General features: G+C 41.6%; 1 protein-coding gene across 1 annotated transcript; it reads left to right on the top strand.

Moving 5' to 3' along the window:
• The first annotated feature begins 2,790 nt into the window (after positions 1-2,790).
• On the top strand, positions 2,791-16,245 carry egln2 (egl-9 family hypoxia-inducible factor 2). The gene is made up of 6 exons (XM_085380157.1): positions 2,791-3,072; positions 3,764-5,231; positions 13,105-13,224; positions 13,430-13,566; positions 14,393-14,460; positions 14,576-16,245. The coding sequence occupies exons 2-6, from the start codon at positions 4,002-4,004 to the stop codon at positions 14,626-14,628; spliced, it is 1,608 nt and encodes a 535-aa protein (XP_085236283.1). The 5' UTR covers positions 2,791-3,072; positions 3,764-4,001; the 3' UTR covers positions 14,629-16,245.
• Positions 16,246-18,066: the final 1,821 nt, after the last annotated feature.

Below are 18,066 nucleotides of genomic sequence, written 5' to 3'. Positions count from 1 at the left end.
CTGATGATCAATACATTGACTGCATTTGATTAGCAGCATCTGGGTGCTACTTACAATCTTATTTCATATTGAAGACATAGGGATGTTTTTCACAGGACTGCAAATCCTGTAAATACTCCTGTAAAAACTGCAACTACTCTACTGCATAAAGTTGCATCATTTTAGATGCAAACGTTCCAGCAGTTGTAAATGTGCTATTAATAGTCTGTTATGGCATCTTAAGACTCAGTATGGGTCCATTAAAAAGCCATTACACGCCTTTGTATGTGCATTTACATAAAATGCATAGCTGCTGATATTATCACGAGCATTTCACATGGCTGCTCTCCAAGTCCATACGATTATATAGGGCTGCACTTGAAACACAGGATGCATGCGGCATGCCAATGCTGTGTCAATATGCCCTGCCCCTAATCCCTCAGGGTGAGGCGTTAATCCAGTGCCCTTACCCTTGACCTGACCTCATAACAGAACATTACCTAATTTCCTTTTGCTCTGCGATTAAATGAACTATAAAAAGTCAAATTAAATGCAAATTAGATTACATTCAGGCAACCCCCCCCCCCACCAAAGTGTCTAACCAAACCCATGATGACTACAGATTGAGAACACTTTGTTCAGACTTTGCACTTCTGACTTTTGCACATCAGCCTCTGTGTCATGTGTACAGATGTGCGCCTAAACGTATGCAGACTTACAGTGCTGTGAAAAAGTTTTTGCACCGTCCCTGATTTCTTCGTTTTTTGGCATATTTGTCCCACTTACATGTTTCACATCATCAAACCATGTTAATGATAGACCAAAATAACCTGAGTAAATACAAAACTTGTTTTTTGAATAATAACTTCATTATTTAAGGGAAAACCGCTATCCAAACTTACCTCTCTCTAACAATTGGTTTTGAGTGTGTTTGACTGTGGAATGGTGTGATGTTCGTGAAATATTGTGTTCATTTTATGCCAGACAAGACGAGACTCAAACCTTCCAAAAAGTTCTATCTTTGTCTCATCAGCCCACAGAAGATTTTCCCCAAAGCCCTTGGGGATCGAGAAGGCATTGGCAAATGCAAGATGAGCCTTTTGTGTTCATTTTGGTCTGCAGTGGCTTTCTCCTTAGAACTCTTCCACAGATGCTGTTTTTGCTCAGCCTCTTTCTTATTTTTGACTCGTGAACATTGACCTTTACCGAGAGAAGTGAGGCCTTTACATGTTGTTTTGGGTTCTTCTGTGACCTTCTGTATGGTAGGCTGGCCACTCCCAGGAAAGTTCACCACTATTCCAACTTTTTGAAAATAATGTGCTGTGCTGTGGTTCACTGAAGCCTTAGAAAAGACTCTGTAACCTTTTCCAGAATGAGAGATGTCAATGACTAGGTTTCACAGGTTTTTGTTTCGATTGTGGCATGATGTGTCATTTTTTGACATCTTTTAGGCTACTCAGCTTTGTCAGACAGCTTCTATTTAAGTGATTTCTTGATTCACCATGTCTGGTGGGAATCGGGCTTGATGAGGCTATTAAAATTGAAATCAGATTATCATTAATGGACCTAATCACAGTTAATCAATGATTTAACAAGAAGGTAGTTATGTTTTTACACAGAGCCAGGTAGGTTTGGATAGTTGTTGTTTTTTTTTTTCTTTCCCTTAACATCTTAAATTTCCAAATTATTATAAACTCTATAGCAGGGATGTCACATCATTTGACTTCTATCTTAGGAGGGCTGAACCAGTGAAACTTCTCTTTCTCCCAGTGTAAAGACGTTTAACCACATGTTTAGCAGTATGATATCTAAACATAAGCAAAAGAAGTGCAGTTTCAACATGCAGTCTCTGTTTTTGTACATGATAATGCTGCTGTAATAAATAAATGAAATCTGGCAGCATAACCCTTCAGTCTCTTCAATGATCTGGGCTTAGATTGTAAGAAATAAATGTTATTTATGTTATTGCCCAGACTTCCAGTTGTTATTTATTTATTTATTTATTTATTCATTTATTTATGTTACCAACTGTAAAACAATAATGATAATTATAAAATGTTATATTAATGTTTAACTATTAAGTGTGTTAGTGTACTATGAATAGCCATGGAGGAGGTCTTTATCTGTTTTGAAACTTTCCCAAAGCTGTCCAGAGGACTCGGTTCAAATGTGTGCCGGCCTTGGCCTTGTGTTGACACCCCTGCTCTATAGATGCTGAGCTGCTGCGGCATCAGCTGAGCTTATATTGATGTTTTTATGATGTTTTATATCAGTATATAAGACGTGGGCATTTGCAGAAAACTATAAAGCCAGCATCTGTGTAATATGCATAGTATCTATCTAAGTACTTGATTTACAAATTGCATGCATTTTGATTCTTCTGCTTCAAACGCATGCAGGTTATCATTTTAATAATTATGTAAACCAGAAAAATCACGTATTGATAGACGGATATTCAGTTTTGCAGATTAAATATTCCAGCGTTATTTTGTGAATATTTGCCCCCGACCAGTACAGTGTAAAGATATTTGTCTGATATTTATCCTACGTTTTTATACTTTCGAGTCAACTTTTCAACATTCTGGTATTGTTTAAATAAATATTAAAATCTTTGAATAACATAAACGCATTATTTTCTATAGTATTTTTCTTTCCTCTCACGGGCGGTTTATGTTATTGCTGCTGTAGGTCGGCTATAGTAGCAAGTAGTCACATGGCCGGCCTGCATGCATGTAAACGGCAGTTGGAGCGAGACACAGAGAGAGAGAGAGAGAGCTGTGGGAGGAGGCGAAAGAGAGTAGGGGTGGGGGGAGGCAGACACAAACTGGGGGCGCTCACCGACACAACGGGGAGCGCTTTTTTTGGGTGTTTTGAGGGCGCCTGGCGGATCTCCGGGCTCCTCTTTTCGCCCCTCCGCCCGGTTTGATGTGTCAGGCCGCCGTTGGCTGCCCTCGCCACCTGGATATTATTTATAACCGACAAGAAAATTGGATGGGACGGACGCACGAGCTAGACAATCCCGGAAATAACATGCGTACTCTCAGCCTGTCACGTACGCTCGCCGAGGATTTGCATTGCTGTAGGCTGCCGTAGGTAAGCAGTGGATTGTGCTTTCCCGGCGAGAAATTTCAACGCTTTTAGACCCCATAACCTGCATATTTAACTTATTTAATACTCTGTGGGACGTTTTTCTTTTTTAATGGCGTTCAATAAACCAGTTTAGTCTTTCACTCTTTTTTTCAAGGGGCACTTAACAATAGTGGTGCTGCTAAGTTGGTAATGAATGGCAGACAAAGACGAAATATAAATAATTTAATTGGTGTTTCGCCAAAATTTAATACACTTCACGATGTCGAAGCTTATATTGAAAGCTCCTTTTATAGTGCTCATTTTATCCTATATTATATTTTTATTATTTTCGTGTCCATTGTCAAAGTGGTATAGCCCAACTGTGTGTAAAAGTGACTTGTTTTGACCTTCCTTCTTTGTAATGACTAAAATCTGGGTATAAAGCTGCAGTAAATATTAGCCTGCACATTTTTTCATTTTCTTTACACTGATGGCATATGCTTAGGATTGTATTTTTAAAAATGTATAGGCTGCACTGTTTTCTTGCTCCCACTTAAAAAATACTACGAGTAGGCCTATATACCGCATATATAGCCCAAACTAGGAGTTTGTTGCACCACATAAATATTAGGAATTATTTACATCAGCTCGCTGTGACAGGTGGTCTTCACTGTGCTATTAATAGGTCTAAAGTGTATCGTTTTGCTCTTCACAGAAATGCCCAACACACTCCCAGAATGTATATATAAGACACGGAGACAAACAAACACGCTGCTTCAGAGTATTTAAACCGGAGAAATGGGAGGAATCAAAGGCAGCAGAGGAGGACTTAGTCATGAAACTTCCATCGGTTGCGCCAGGGATCTTCTCCCCCAGAGAGAGCAGCAGCGGCTCAGCTAGAAAATGAGTCGAGGACGTGAAGTACGTGCGCATCCAGCAGATGACGAGATGAAATGGAGAGTTTGGAACAGACGGACCTTGTAAACCCAGCCCGCGGATCCGTCGCAGTTTCACACAAGCAGGACAGAGGAGCGAACAGCAGGCAGTTTGTCAGCGGACCGACAGAGATTCACCACACGCACCGGACGGACATGGGGCTTAATGGCTTATGTGCGGCGCCGGTCGGCAGTCCAACCGCGGCGGAGTTGCTCGCGGATCTAGCCTCTCAGACTGACTCCCCGGGAATCACCACCCCAACGAAGCAATGCAAAACCGGCGTGCCGCTCTACAACGGCGGGGTGGTGTCGCCTTCTGCAACTGTAGAGGGCAACCACTCAGGCGTTTTGGCTCAGACGCCAAATGGTTACCCTGCCCAAGTAACGGGGGTGGAGGGGCAAACGGAGGGCCCCGGGTACCCCCTCACCAGCAGAGCCTGCCTGATGGAGAACGGGGACTGGACTGCTCATGAGAAGCACCCGTCAGTAATGCGGAGACTCAATGGTGACTTAAAAACCAGACAGGCACAACAGCAGAAAAAGAGATGTGGGGAGAATCGGGAGATTGGGCCAGAGACTGTTAGCAGCCAGAGCGTGGGGTCACCTGGACCAGGAGGTTCTATGGACCCAGTATTCGCTTCAGGGGACTCAGACTGGAAGCGGAGAAGGTTGGTAGAGGGAGGCGTTGCAATCAAATCCACAGAAACCAGCAGAGTGGCTCGAGCAGTCGCCCCTCTCTCAGTTGCTGTCAACTGTGGCAACAGTTCCCATTCCAACCAGTTGGCTTCCTTAACCCACGCTGCCCCTCATAATAATCAGCACAGTGGGCACAGTAAGGTGGCTTCTTCAGGCCTTTCAGCTACACCCGGGGTACATGCTGCCCGTAACCCACCACTTCCTGCAGGGACTGGCTGGTCAGCAGAGCGCATAGCCAAGCAGTACATCGTCCCTTGCATGACGTATTATGGGATTTGTGTAAAGGACAACTTCCTGGGCTCCCAGCTGGGCGACAGAGTCCTGGAAGAGGTGGAGACTCTAAATCAGAATGGGAAGTTTCGCGGTGGGCAGCTGGTGAGCCAGAAGAACATTCCCTCCCTTAACATCAGGGGCGACCAGATCGCCTGGGTGGAGGGGAAAGAGCCCGGGTGCGAGAACATTGGAGTGCTGATGGCTCACATAGATGAGGCCGTCATGTACAGCTCTGCCAATGGACAGCTTGGGAACTGTGTCATCAACGGACGCACTAAGGTGAGAGGAGTGGGGGAGGGGGGTGCGGGTGAGAGGTTTTAAAAGAAACGTGCCAGAGAAAACGGAGGACAATAAAGGATGCCAGAGTAGAGCGTCAGTCTGACCTCATTCAAATTGTGCTAGGCTGTCTTGTCTGCCCTGCTTTACCTTCTATAATGCCGACATGTGGGTAGGCAAACACACACCATCGCACCACATGGGGAGAGTGCGCAGGGCTCCTGCTGATAGGATGTCAAGATGAGCCCTGTGTTTGTGGCACATGCGAGAGGGAGGGGCTGCAGTCCTACTCGCACTAGGTTTAGGCCTGCCGAAGTTTATCTCCCCGTCCTAGTCCCTGCCTTCATACCTCTGGCACCCTAAAGAAGAAGAAAACAAACTCGGGGCTGTATCTCCTCCTGCCATCGCTTTATCTCTGCCAGAATTTTCTATCATCACTTTGACCCACACAAACATGGCACAGGCATGGCAGAGGAGTGTTTGTTTTCATTTCCCTTATCTTATATCTCATGCCACGTGAGCAGCATTTTTTTTCCCCTTATTTTACTTTAGCATCACTACGTGACCCAGTTTTTCCATTGATATTTTTCAGACACAGTGCACAATTATCAGAGTGCGGCCCTCAGGAATGAGCCCCAAAATTACAAAATACTTCCCCAATAGTTTGGGAAAAACGTTGTAGAAGAGCAAAGAAAAAAAAAGAATTGAACTTTGTTAGTCTTTTTCCATGTGTTTATCTCTGTGTATATCTGTTAAGGGCACTGTATGCTCTCCCCCCTGTCTGTGTTTTACACGCCAGTCTGGGCTGGGGGTTTTTTCCCTTTGTTTTTTTTGTTTTTTTTACTCCTGTTGAAATGCGCAACCTGTTTTATGTGGAAAAGACGTCCAGGATGGCTCTTGATGTTGACCAAATGTGATCTGATCTGAAAAAATAGACACATTAGTGCTCCGCATTGGAAAGCTGTTGCCTGCAAGCTGGCAACCACACAAGTCTTTGCAGCGGTGTAGCAAATTAGCCAGCATTTATCTTTATGTCTATGCAAAATACAACACACAGATGTAAAAAGTTGCTTGAAACCATGTCAAACAACTGTTTTGTTGTTTGACATAATAAAACATGGATGGATGGATATTCTTTTTTCACCTCTATTTCCATAGTGCTTCCTTCACAACCTTGCTAACTCTGCTCAACTGCACATAGCACCCTGCCCTAAATGCATGTCTTACCATTTACGTCAGCTTGAGACTGTGTTTAAACGAGATCTGTTGTGCTTATCTCACTGCAGCCGCCTTTGCTCCCTTAGACTTGGGCCGACAGCGCTGCTTCAGTAAAGTGAAGCCACTTTAACATAATGCCTGAGCAGAGCTGTGTAAGGGTAACACATGCCCAGTTTTCCACAATTACCCCCATCCCTGCACTTCAGAGTGCAAAAACGGTAACAGTAAGGTCTTGTGCATTGCTGTTGAATGGCATTCTGCCGTGTAGCCTGTCTCACATTAGAAAACACTCTTTATCTTTTGACACTTTAAGCTGCAGCTTACTTTCATGACAGAAGTGGATTTATCTTTGAAGTCAATAACGCATCGAAGGTGTTACTTCGATCTTGAAAACAACAACAACAACAAAAGAGCAAACACTTAACCCTGGAAACAGTATGCAAATCTTCAATGCAGAACTTTAACGCTGTAAATGTAAAATGTGCTGATTCCAGTTTCTGCAGTGCCATGAAATTAGGAGGACAGTGAGTCAATCTTGGTTGATTATTAGATCCCACTGTTTTATTGTGAAGGATAATACATCCTTCACAATGTATTGTGTTAACTTTTACCTACTTGGTCATCTATTCTCTCTTAGATGGGATAACAAACAGAGTGACCCCTTGGTGAAAATGTTCGAGACCTAAACGGCAGTTGTTCCCAGGCCAAAATCACATTGTGCGCTCTTGGTGCATAAAAATAAAAGGAAAAGGTCCGTGCCGCATAGTACAAAATGTCCTGACGGGGTGTTTGTGTGGATTAGTGCGAGAGACAACATTGCAATAGGTGCAATTGTGGAGTGAGCATGAAAGAAAGAGGAAGTGATAAGGAAAGGAAAAGAGGCAGTACAGAATACAGATACATGGAAGGGGCACCGTGTGGGTACTGTGGGGTACGTCCTCTCGTCTCATTGTCCAGAGTGCACTTGTATTTTTCCTTCTTCTTGGTGTTCTGCTCTTCTTCTCATCTTTTCCTTTTCTCCACATTTTCATTTCCCATGTCCTTTACTCCCTTTCTCCTTTCCCGTTTTATCAAGCCCCTTATTTGCTACTTGGGCAAAATATTTCCCTGCCGTTACCTTGGTAACAGGCCCATACAGAGTAGAGCTGCGCATTGTGTATGAAAGAGATGAGGAGAGGAAAAAGAGGGCCTGGCAATGCCCAAAATAATGCCGCACCAGCAGTAAGTAGCACTTTTTTCCCCCAAGCCTGTCTACTGTTAGTCAGCAGAAGGCCGGTTTCGCTGCCTGTGAGAACGTGGGGGTGGGAAGGCAAGGATTATAGTGTTAACAAAAGGAATGGTAATGTAGTTTACATGACCCAAGGTGATACTGGGAAAGTCTCAAAGATAAGGGATGGGTTAGAGGAGATGTGAACGTGCAGTGGATCAGGGGGTAAAGGGAAGACAGTGATGAGTAAGCGAGAAAGGGCGATGCAGCAGAAGCTTGGCATATTAGGACTGTCTGTCTTCTGCAGTAAAGTGTCCTTAGATGCCCCTCCTAGAGCTCAGCAGTGCCACCGTGCAGGCAGGAGCCAGAAGTCATATACTAACACGCAGGCTAGTCACTGAGTTCCTAGCATGGATGGATGAATGGTTGGATTTTCAGTTTTTAAATCAATTTAATTTCCTTTCAGATAATCTATGGTAAATAGAACCAGATTTTAGTTTTAACAGTTAACATTTGGTTTCCCTTTGATGACAAGTTGGTGTTTATAAGGACGCTCGCCTATCATTTTGAATGCATCTTAATGTGATGTTATGCAAGGTCCACTACTCTAAAGGACCCAGGCTTGGTGCATAATATGTGGAGCTGCTAATTTTTTATTTAAAAAAAAGAAATAGTGTATCGTGTACATGCAAATGCTAACACCTACAGAAATAGTCGTTTGACTGTGTTGCTTAGGCTAATATTCAGGGCTGACTCATACATAATGAGTGCAACTGTGGCTATAGTGTGACTGACTCATAAGGGCACAGCCTATGATCTCACCATTTTTTTTTTTTTTTTTTTTTTTTTGGTTTCCTTTGTGTTATGTTCACACAACCCCGAGTAATATACTGTTAACACTAGAGGCTGTTTATTATATTTGAATTTGATTGTGTTTCTAACCATTTATATCTTGTCATGCGGCAATGTCTCCAAATGCGATAGTGCTGTGTTGATGTGATTCAGCTTTAGAGGCTCACATTTTGTAACCTTAATGACAAATTTGTTTTGTTTTTTTTAATTAGGCGAGGGAAAGAGGGGTCTACCGCCTCTTTCAAAACACTCACAGAGTTGCAGTGAATCCAGAGCCTGGGCATGTTAGCAGATATTGGCTATTCTTGAATGGGAGAGTGACACTCACTTGGATCACAGTATTGCTGGTTACGATATGCTGCTAGGGAACAATTATAGAGTTATTGTTTGAACTCACCTAGTCCAAGTCACACCCCTTCTCACACACTCTAAAACCATCCTTCAGCTTATATGAGCAGCAAACTAGATGTGAATCTGGCTAAGCAGCGGGCCGTGACATCAAACTGGAAGGACGGCAGAGATATGAGCTGGGAGTGGCAGAGCAGTTCAGCCTTATTCCGTTTTATTCACCCGGGCTCTTATCTCATTCTCAATTTGGAAGAAATTAATAATCTCTTTTTCTGCCTTATATGAAATCTCCTGCTCTCCCGGCTGCTTCTGAGTAATCAGTTTTGAAAATGGAGCAAAAATACTGTGCTGCTTGACAGTTAGTGACTCAGCAGGTCTCAACTGTGGAATTGAAAAAGATTTGTTTTACCGAAGAGTCCTTGAGCAGCTCCAAAACATTCACCATCAAGGACTTGTTGACTTTGATTCACGTTTTCCATTCATCCGAAAGGGCTCAGGGCTGCCACACGGCAAAATGTGGTGGAGATTGAGGACTTCTTTTGGCCTGCTAACACACTTCTCTTATGTTTTCATAGCATAGAGTTTGGGAGACATGCACAAGGCTTGTGGGATCCGCAGGGGACTTTAAAATAGTAATGTTTGCAATCGTAAGGAGTAACCGATCTGTGCAGTCTATATCTGTTGCAGCAGATGAGTAATATGACTCAAAGAGGATTTTAAAACAGTTTACTTGAAGGTTAACGAATCCTGAAATGTTTATAGAAACATAACTACCACCAAAACCCAGACTGAAAACTTTTTGTTTCTGAAATTCTCCTTAGCGTTTGGAGTCATCACAGTCAACTTGCAACATTTTCGCTGCTGTGCGTCACACGCATAAAAATGCCTTCCCTCTCTTTTACTCGATCACCTTGGCAAACGGCAATGCCTGTATTTGTTCAGCCACCCCCTCACCCAGCCCCACCCCCCACCTCCACCATAATTCCCTTTATCTGAATATGCATGTGGCATTGGAGTTTATTTTTGTTCTCCTCCAGAACAGCTTGTTCTGCCTGCCTGCCCGTCACCTGGGTATCTACCCAGAGCTGCCATTAGAGCATTAATGCTGGTCCCGGGCAGGCATGTGGTTGGTGCAAGTTAGACTTGAACTTACTGAGGGGAGAGATGAGGAGGGCCAGAAATGACAGATAGGATCAATTTGTGCTGTTTAGCTGACCGAGTATTGTGTGTCTGTGGGTGTCTTTGCAACTGACAGGTGTAGACTGATGCAATGTGGATGTATATGAAACTTATTTGAATATTATCGTTGTGTTAGAAAACTTTTTTTTTTTCACCTCAGGTAGGTTTAAAGTAAAAAATAATAATAAAATAAAACAATAACTCATCTTCTAAATTATATACCCTTCTTGTGTACGCTTTGATAGCCACAGTGTATCAGTGTGCGTTTAATGTGTTTATGCTTCAGGGCTAGGCCTGAGGTGCCTGATGCGGCATATCACATGTTAATTGTGGTTAATTACAGCTGTTAAGACAGTTTGTGGGCATTTATGGGGGAAACCATACTTCCTCGAATACATGCACACCCAAAATATTTACACTCATTGTTAAAAAAATCAAATTTGTCATTGAGTATCAAAATGTCTGGTATGCCATTTTCCCGTTCTCAATAGCTGCGATTCAGATGATCACTAACTGCCTACCAGAATCCACTCTGCTTCAAAGATAGCTGCCATTAAAATAAAACTACTTATAAAAATTATACTCATAAGTATTCTAAACCTGAATAGTTTCCTTTTTGAATTAAGTCAAAACCAAAGTATACCTTTATACAGTTTGCTGTCTGTTTAATGACAGAGTGCATATTTATCCTTTGCACAACAGAGCAGCTTCTTGTCTGCACAAAAGGGCACGTACCCCCACAAGACCGATCAGCTGTTATCACTGTGGTACAAGGTCAGCAGCAGAAGGTAATATGTGAACTTGACAGTGACAGCAGGGTGCTAAAAGTAGACTCCTGTCTGGTATTTTCTTCTTCTTGTCACTGTTTGGCATGAAGATGTTGCCAAGTCAACAAGTAGAGGTCCTAAGGGTTAGCACATCAAAACAAACGATCAGTTGTTCAAAAAAAGCCGAAAATGACCAATTATAAGGCAAACTTTTTCTTTTTTTTTTTTACACTCCTCAGCCGTAAAAGGCTGACGGGCTATTGTCACTTCACTGGATGGGTGGCTTGGACAACTTAGTTTATGACTGCAATAGAATTCACAGAATTAGAGGCGTCATAGGAGCTTAAACTGATGCCATAAGTATGTCTACTTCACGTCATGGATAAGTTTGAATATCAGTGACCTCAACCCCAAAGAGTCAGAGGTCATATTTTTCTGAAAATCTTGTAAATGCAATAACTAAAAAAGGAAGTCACCTAAGATTTTCAAATAAATACTTTAGGTCTATCTATTAAAAATCTCGGACAGGTTTGAATCTCACTGATCTCGATCTCAAGGTCAGAGGTCAGGTTTTCTTAAAAAATAAAAATATCTTGTGAATGCAATAACTCACGAACAAGGCGACGTATGGTTTTGAAAACAATGCCATTGGTACATCTAATAGAAATCTCAAGACGAGTTCTAATCCTGGTGACCTTGACATCAAAGTCAAAATAACCCGAGAGTGCCTGGTTCTCCTGGAAATTTGTAAAAGGGTGTTGTTGTTGTTGTTGTTGTTGTTTTTTTTCTCTTCCCACTGTCATCGAGTACTTGCTCATAGGGGTCATCTGATTGTTGGGAGCTTTTTCTGTATTATTGTAGGGACTCTGTTGAAATAAATTCTAAGTAAAGCGACACTTCTGATGATCATAAGCAACACACCCAAATATCCGTTTTTCATTTTGTACAATTAGTCTGCTCATTTTGACATGGACACCGTTTGGCAGTCTGAGTCGAGAAGAAGAGGTCTAGAGGTTAATGAGCGCTAACTCTGAGCACTGGTCAGTAATGAGAGCAGACAATTGTTGCCAAGCAGAGTCACACAATCAAGCTCACTTTTCTATGAAGCCCAGCAAGAGGAGCAGGAAAGCATGCATCAAAGCTCTCCTCCACAAAGTGTTACAGTCACTTTTGAGTTTCACAAACAACACTAGGGCAGGTGTGTTTGTCTTAGAAATCTATGTGAGCAGGCTTTCATTTCCTAAGGGTACAAGTTGCACACTGTAGTACAAGAACTTAAACGATAGCATCAGCTGAGTTAAATCAATACTGCGGCATTGCAGAAGCTGTTAGCAATGAATAATAGTATTGCTCAGCTGAGCTAAAGTGATGCGCTGACTCGTATTTTAAGCTTTGCTTCCCATGCAGAACAGTATAAGTCAAGACAATGACAGTATCTTCTTCTGTTGTCAACCTGGAGAGATAAAAATGAAATCGTTACTTTACACGCTGCCAAATGCATCAGCCACAATCTCCGCTAGCAAAAGCTGATGTCAGTGAGTAAGTGAATCAGCTATAGATTTTTCATATATTGAGGAGACTTAAAGCCAGAGGAGACAGTTTGGAAAGTTACTGAAGCACAAATATGCCCCAGTTAATCTGAAGAATATGTCACACAGCCTTGTATGTATCATATTTTGGCACAGCTCTATTTTTTAGCCTACAGCCACGTGGCCCTGTAGTGGCCCTCGTCTGGAATGCGCATTGAACGAAGGACTTTTCACGCAGGTCTCAGTTCCCTCTGTCTCCCCAGAGAAAGCAGTGCTCTCCTGCTTCACAGCCTCCAACTCTCAGACGTCAAGCAGGGGAAATACCAGCGTGAAACCATTGTTTGCAGATCGTTTCTTTGCTGAACTCTGACATATTTCTTTGCTTTACTGCGCTGCCCACTTAATAACACTATGGAAAATATTAAATATTCAAATAGTTCTCGTGTGTGTGTGTATATGTGTATGTATGTATAGATAGATAGATAGATAGATAGATAGATAGATAGATAGATAGATAGATATGGTGGTGTGGTTTACTGCAGAGGGTTCGAAAAGCCAAATGTGAGAGATGATTAGAGCAGGAGATGAGGAGGAGGGTAGCTGCATCATTCCTGCACTGCATCACTCGTATCTTCTGCTAGTGGCCGACCTTTCAAACAGTCCTGCCTCTACGTTACAAATATGGCTGAAGAATAAAAATCAAAAGTTAACTCTGTGTTTTTTGTTATAATGGTGTATCAAGTTATAACTAATGATCCCATTTCTTCTGTTTTTAGGCCATGGTTGCCTGTTACCCAGGTAACGGGGCAGGGTACGTGCGCCACATTGACAACCCTAACGGTGATGGACGGTGCATCACCTGTATCTACTATCTTAACAAGAACTGGGATGCCAAGGTACATTTTTTTCCACTATTTGTTTCACTCAGTTGAAATGAGAAAAACAAGTTAATCATCATTAGTTTATATGTGCATCTAATGTTATTGCATTATTATTATTATTATTTTGTATTTGGTAACCCGGGTAAACCCTCAGGGATTCGCATTATGTACTTTGGAAATAAGTATTTCTGTTTCTGTTATGCATTTGTCTTGTTTGTAGAAACAAGGTGGGTTGCTGCAGATCTATCCTGAAGGCAAAAATGTGGTAGCCAAAGTTGAACCTCTCTTCGACCGGCTGCTCATCTTCTGGTCTGACCGCAGGAACCCACATGAAGTTAGGCCAGCCTACTCAACTCGGTTAGTAACACGTGCACATTAATTCATGTAAAATCATGCAATGGGTTATTGGCAGCTAACTGTCTTCTGTTGCTCAGTTCTATAAGTACATCATAATTAACATACAGTTTAGGCTTTTTGTGCAGAAACCAATATATGTTTTTATCAAAACTATTCCAGCAGGTTAAAAAAAGATTACATTTATATTTTCCCTTCGCTCCCCTCTCTCTATTCTCATTTTACTTCAGCGTGGTCATTGTCGGTGTCTTTCTACAGTTGATTACGTGTGTGTATAGAAAACTGGGTTTCACATGGGTTGAAGTTTCCTTGATGCTCACACGAGATAATTCGGACCCACTTTACAGACCGACGTAAGCGTTTGCATGTTTACAAGGTCACGTGGCACGTAGCCTTTTACTCTCCCATCTCCTCTCCTCTGCGTCTTGACTGCTGGGGGGCGAGGTGGGGCCGGAGGCAGGAAATATGTGTTTCCTGAGGAGGTCGGTGGGAGGGAGTGGGGAGGAAGGTTCGATTGCAGGACTCGTGCTGGAAAGGCAAAGACATGAGAGACAGGAATAAACAATACAGCCCCACAGGAGAGATGAGAAACAGCAAGAATTAACCCTATGCTGCCTGTGACGTCTGCGGCCTGGTCGACTTTAGTTTTTATTTGTTTCTTTTGTGACATTGTGACTGTTACGACCATTGTGTTCCTGCTTTATCAATTTATAAAATTCACCGACAATGTCTCTTTTTCTTCTTCTTTTTCCCCCCTTTTTGAGCCATAGTTCTTTGTCCATAAAAAGATGAGCTTTTATTCTTATTTCAGCCTTTTTGTCTCTTGCAGCTATGCCATCACAGTCTGGTACTTTGATGCCAAAGAGAGAGCAGAGGCTAAAGAGAAATACCGATTGGGTGAGTTTTCTGTTTTTACTCTTCTTGGTTGTGAGCAGCGTTACTTCTTGTTTCATTTGGTGTAATTTGTTGCTGCATGACGATTAATATGCCTTTTCTGTTCTTGCATCCATAGCAACAGGACAGAAAGGTGTTCAAGTGCCTGTCACTCAAAACAGCAGGATATAAATCTCATCTAGTGACTGGAGAGCACTCTCAGAGCATTACGTGCCTTCCTTAACTGTTAATGGACATTGTGATCATTAAGAGAGATGCCGTTAAGCTATTCATCACCGCAGCTCTTCAAGTGTCGGCTGTCAGAGTCACATCACAGCTTGTGATGTAATATTTTTGCTGCCCTATGACCGGGCTGCTGAAACGTAGAGCACAGCGAGCAGGATTGTATGGCAAAGGTCATATTTGCACGTCGTGGCAGAAGAAGAAGGAAAATTACTCGAGCTTCTCACTGAATCGCCTATGAACACAGCAAGCTGAAAAACATTATTGCAGTTTTTGCCTGTTCAGTTATCAGCGGTGTATTGAGATATCAACGTTTTTACTCTGCTCTCGTGTATTTTTTTTCCCAAGCGAAACACAAAGAGCAAAAGTGGTAAATCAATGGAAGCACAGTAGAAATCAATGCCATGAGATTCTTTGCTCCCTCTCGACTGTAAGACAGTGCCCTTGTCTCATGATGTGGGCAAGACAAAAGAAATGGGCCATGACAACGCAAAGAGTGGCTGTCAGCCACGATGCAGTGGACAGCCGCGCCGTGGCACTCATTCGGTCCTGGCTGAAGGACTAAGTCTTGCATGGGGACAGCTCTACACCATAGTTTGACACTGTATAGCACACTATGTAGGGTTCATAACGTGTGGGCTCTTTTGCAACAGCCTCTCAAAATGTTAGTGCAGTAAAAACACAAATCCAGCATGAACCTTTTTTTTTTTTCTTTTTTTTTTTTTTTAATCTTTAGTAGATACAATGTGTGTGTAACAGATTTTCAAGAAGTAAAGCTGTTCTACATACTTGATGGAGAGTCCTCTGTAAATGACTGAAATTCACAGCTCACATATGAGACAAGAGGCAAGATGTTCACTGACAGTGGACAATACAGGGTTTGAAGAAAGTGTGTGTGTGTGTGTGTGTGTGTGTGTGTGTGTGTGTGTGTGTGTGTGTGTGTGTGTGTGTGTGTGTGCAGATCCAGCTTGATTCTTAACAAAATGGAAACAACAAGTTACCATCAGTGTGGATGCTGTTGAACAAATCTACCCACCCCCTTAAAAAAAAAAAAGAGGCACACAAAAACAAAAGATGGATAGCAAAAAGAATCAGATGTCTAAGTTAAACTTAGCAGTAATTAACAGAACGATTAATCTCAGTCAGTCTGTGTGCTCGAGACCTTTTCATATACAAAGCACAGAGTAAACATACACTGTATAAATGAACAAACAGCCAGGTGAAAATATTGCCTACTCGTGTGTGGGATTGAGTATTTGTGTGTAAATGTGCACGTGTCCGTCAGATTCCAGTGTCTTGAAGAGGGCTGCAAGTATTCTCTCAGTGTATCTTAGATTGATTGAAGAGAAGGTTGTTTTTTTTTTTTAATTAAAAAAAAAAAAGCACTTTATTGTTTAAAATTGCCATGCGTGAATGATAGAGGGGGAAAACATGATTACAAATGTAGATTAATGACTTTATGCTGTGTATAATATGATTCATTCAAATGCAATAGAAACTAAAACAATGAGAAAGAATGGAAGCTGTCTTTTTAAAAAAAAATGTATTTAATTAAAATGTTTCTGTTTTGTACACGAAAATTGTAATTGATCTACTGGGCGGGGGAGAAAAAAAATTCTAACCTGAATTGTAGTTTAACTTGCTTTCTCTTCATCTTAGATGAGAGAGCATCTTCCAGTACATTTTTAAATAAACATGTTTTCCAATGCAGTAATCTCATGTGAACTTTGTAAAGCATTGTGACTATAACAAGTGACTTGATCTCCAAATATCGTATAAATGTGTGCTTATATTAAAATAAAATGTCAAGCTCTTTTTTCAATGTTGCACACAATGTTCCAAGGCCAGTTCACCAAAGTGAGTATCTGTCTTTACACAGAGAGCATCAGGAAACCGATAACGTGTCGGTCCTTATGATTCATAATAAAAAATCCTAACTAGCAGGCTCAGTGTTGCAGATTTAAATGTTCATAGGCAAGTTGTTAAGGGTACGCCTGATCCAACAAGCATCTCTAATTAAAGTTTATTATAAAGCGTCTTTTACAAAGTGCCTGACACCAAAAGAACCTTAAATAGAAGAAAAACGGCTAAACGGATGCTTAAATGGTACAAGGCCAGAGATATGATTACCCAAAGTGTCTTTAGCTAGAGTTTTTTTGTTTGTTTGTTTTTAAAACCTTCTGAAGCAAAATTAGGGGAACAATTAGTGAAAAGGTTTGGGAGCCTCCACCCCAAAACCCCAACCTCCATGTGTTTTAAGTGACTATATGGGACCAGCAGTAGCAAACAAAGGCCTAAGGGACCAGTTGGAAGAGTGGGTCGATAAAAGCTGTGCGATGTACTGGGGTGTGTTACAATTCAAAGCTTTAATAGTTAATATGAAACTGACAGGAAGCCAGTGAATAGATTTTAGAATTTGGGAGATATGAGGCCTTCCCCTTGAATCAGTTAAAAGATGTGCAGCTGCATTTTGGGCAGTTGGCAGTATAAAGATGATTTGTTGAGACGGTTAAATTGAGAGTTTAAATAATTTGAGTAAGAAAAGATAAAAGCATGAACAATTTGATCCAACTCTGCCTTGGAAATAACACACATTAACTTATCAGGGTTCCTTGGATGAAAAAGTGACAGATGAATTATCTTCCTGGCATAACAGTTTGAAGACAGGGAATTGTCCAAGACAACCCCAAAGTTACGTGCAGCACTGTGCGCTCACTTGTTACCTTATTTATAGTTTGGACTTGAGCAATACAGCTCTCCAGTATTTCTGAGGATCTTTCAGGTTTTTTTTTCTTCAAACCTAAGGACATGTTTTTCTAAAAGTCTGTCACAAAACATATTTGTTCCCAATTCCTCAGTTGAATCTAATGATAAAACAGTTTAAGTTAACAGAAAAGGAGTAATTCCTTGTGTAATTCCAAACAACTTTTAGCCAAAACCTAGAGATATCTCGGTATGGTGTGCAGTATCTGACACAGGACATAGAGATGCATCTGGCACATCAGGTAATCCTTGTACTGCTCATTGAGGGAATCAGAATAAAAGACCTAAGATCTGCCAAATTACACAGAAAATCAGTGGCAACAGGTCTAATGGAGAGATGAATCCAAATTTGGATTCTGGTTCAAATCCTTGTCAATATATGTATATATATGGAGGAGGTCAGTAGAAAACATGGTGCATTTTTAGCCCATGGTGTTAGGGATCTTATCACAACTGATGACATTGATTGGCATTTTAATGCCAAATACTGTACTGCCAATATAGTAAAAACGTACCATGATAGAAAAACACTATCAGCCATGGACTGACCTCCTCAGAGCCTGATCTCATCTTTACTTTTTTTTTCAAATCCTTGAAATTTGAGAACAAAGAAGTGTCTCTATG

Source organism: Rhamphochromis longiceps, linkage group LG14, assembly GCF_057381845.1.
Source record: "Rhamphochromis longiceps isolate RC_006_pf linkage group LG14, R_longiceps_female_GT1.1, whole genome shotgun sequence".
In the NCBI taxonomy this organism is placed as follows: Eukaryota; Metazoa; Chordata; class Actinopteri; order Cichliformes; family Cichlidae; genus Rhamphochromis; species Rhamphochromis longiceps.
Note: the sequence above shows the minus strand (reverse complement) of the source record. Positions and strands in the feature narration are given on the sequence as shown.

What these genes read in the sequence shown, in the direction of transcription:
- egln2 (XM_085380157.1), top strand. Translation starts at nt 4,002, where the DNA reads ATGGAGAGTTTGGAACAGACGGACCTTGTAAACCCAGCCCGCGGATCC. An exon ending in TCATCAACGGACGCACTAAG is followed by an intron (nt 5,232 to 13,104) that starts GTGAGAGGAGTG and finishes TTCTGTTTTTAG; the next exon opens with GCCATGGTTGCCTGTTACCC. An exon ending in AGGCCAGCCTACTCAACTCG is followed by an intron (nt 13,567 to 14,392) that starts GTTAGTAACACG and finishes TGTCTCTTGCAG; the next exon opens with CTATGCCATCACAGTCTGGT.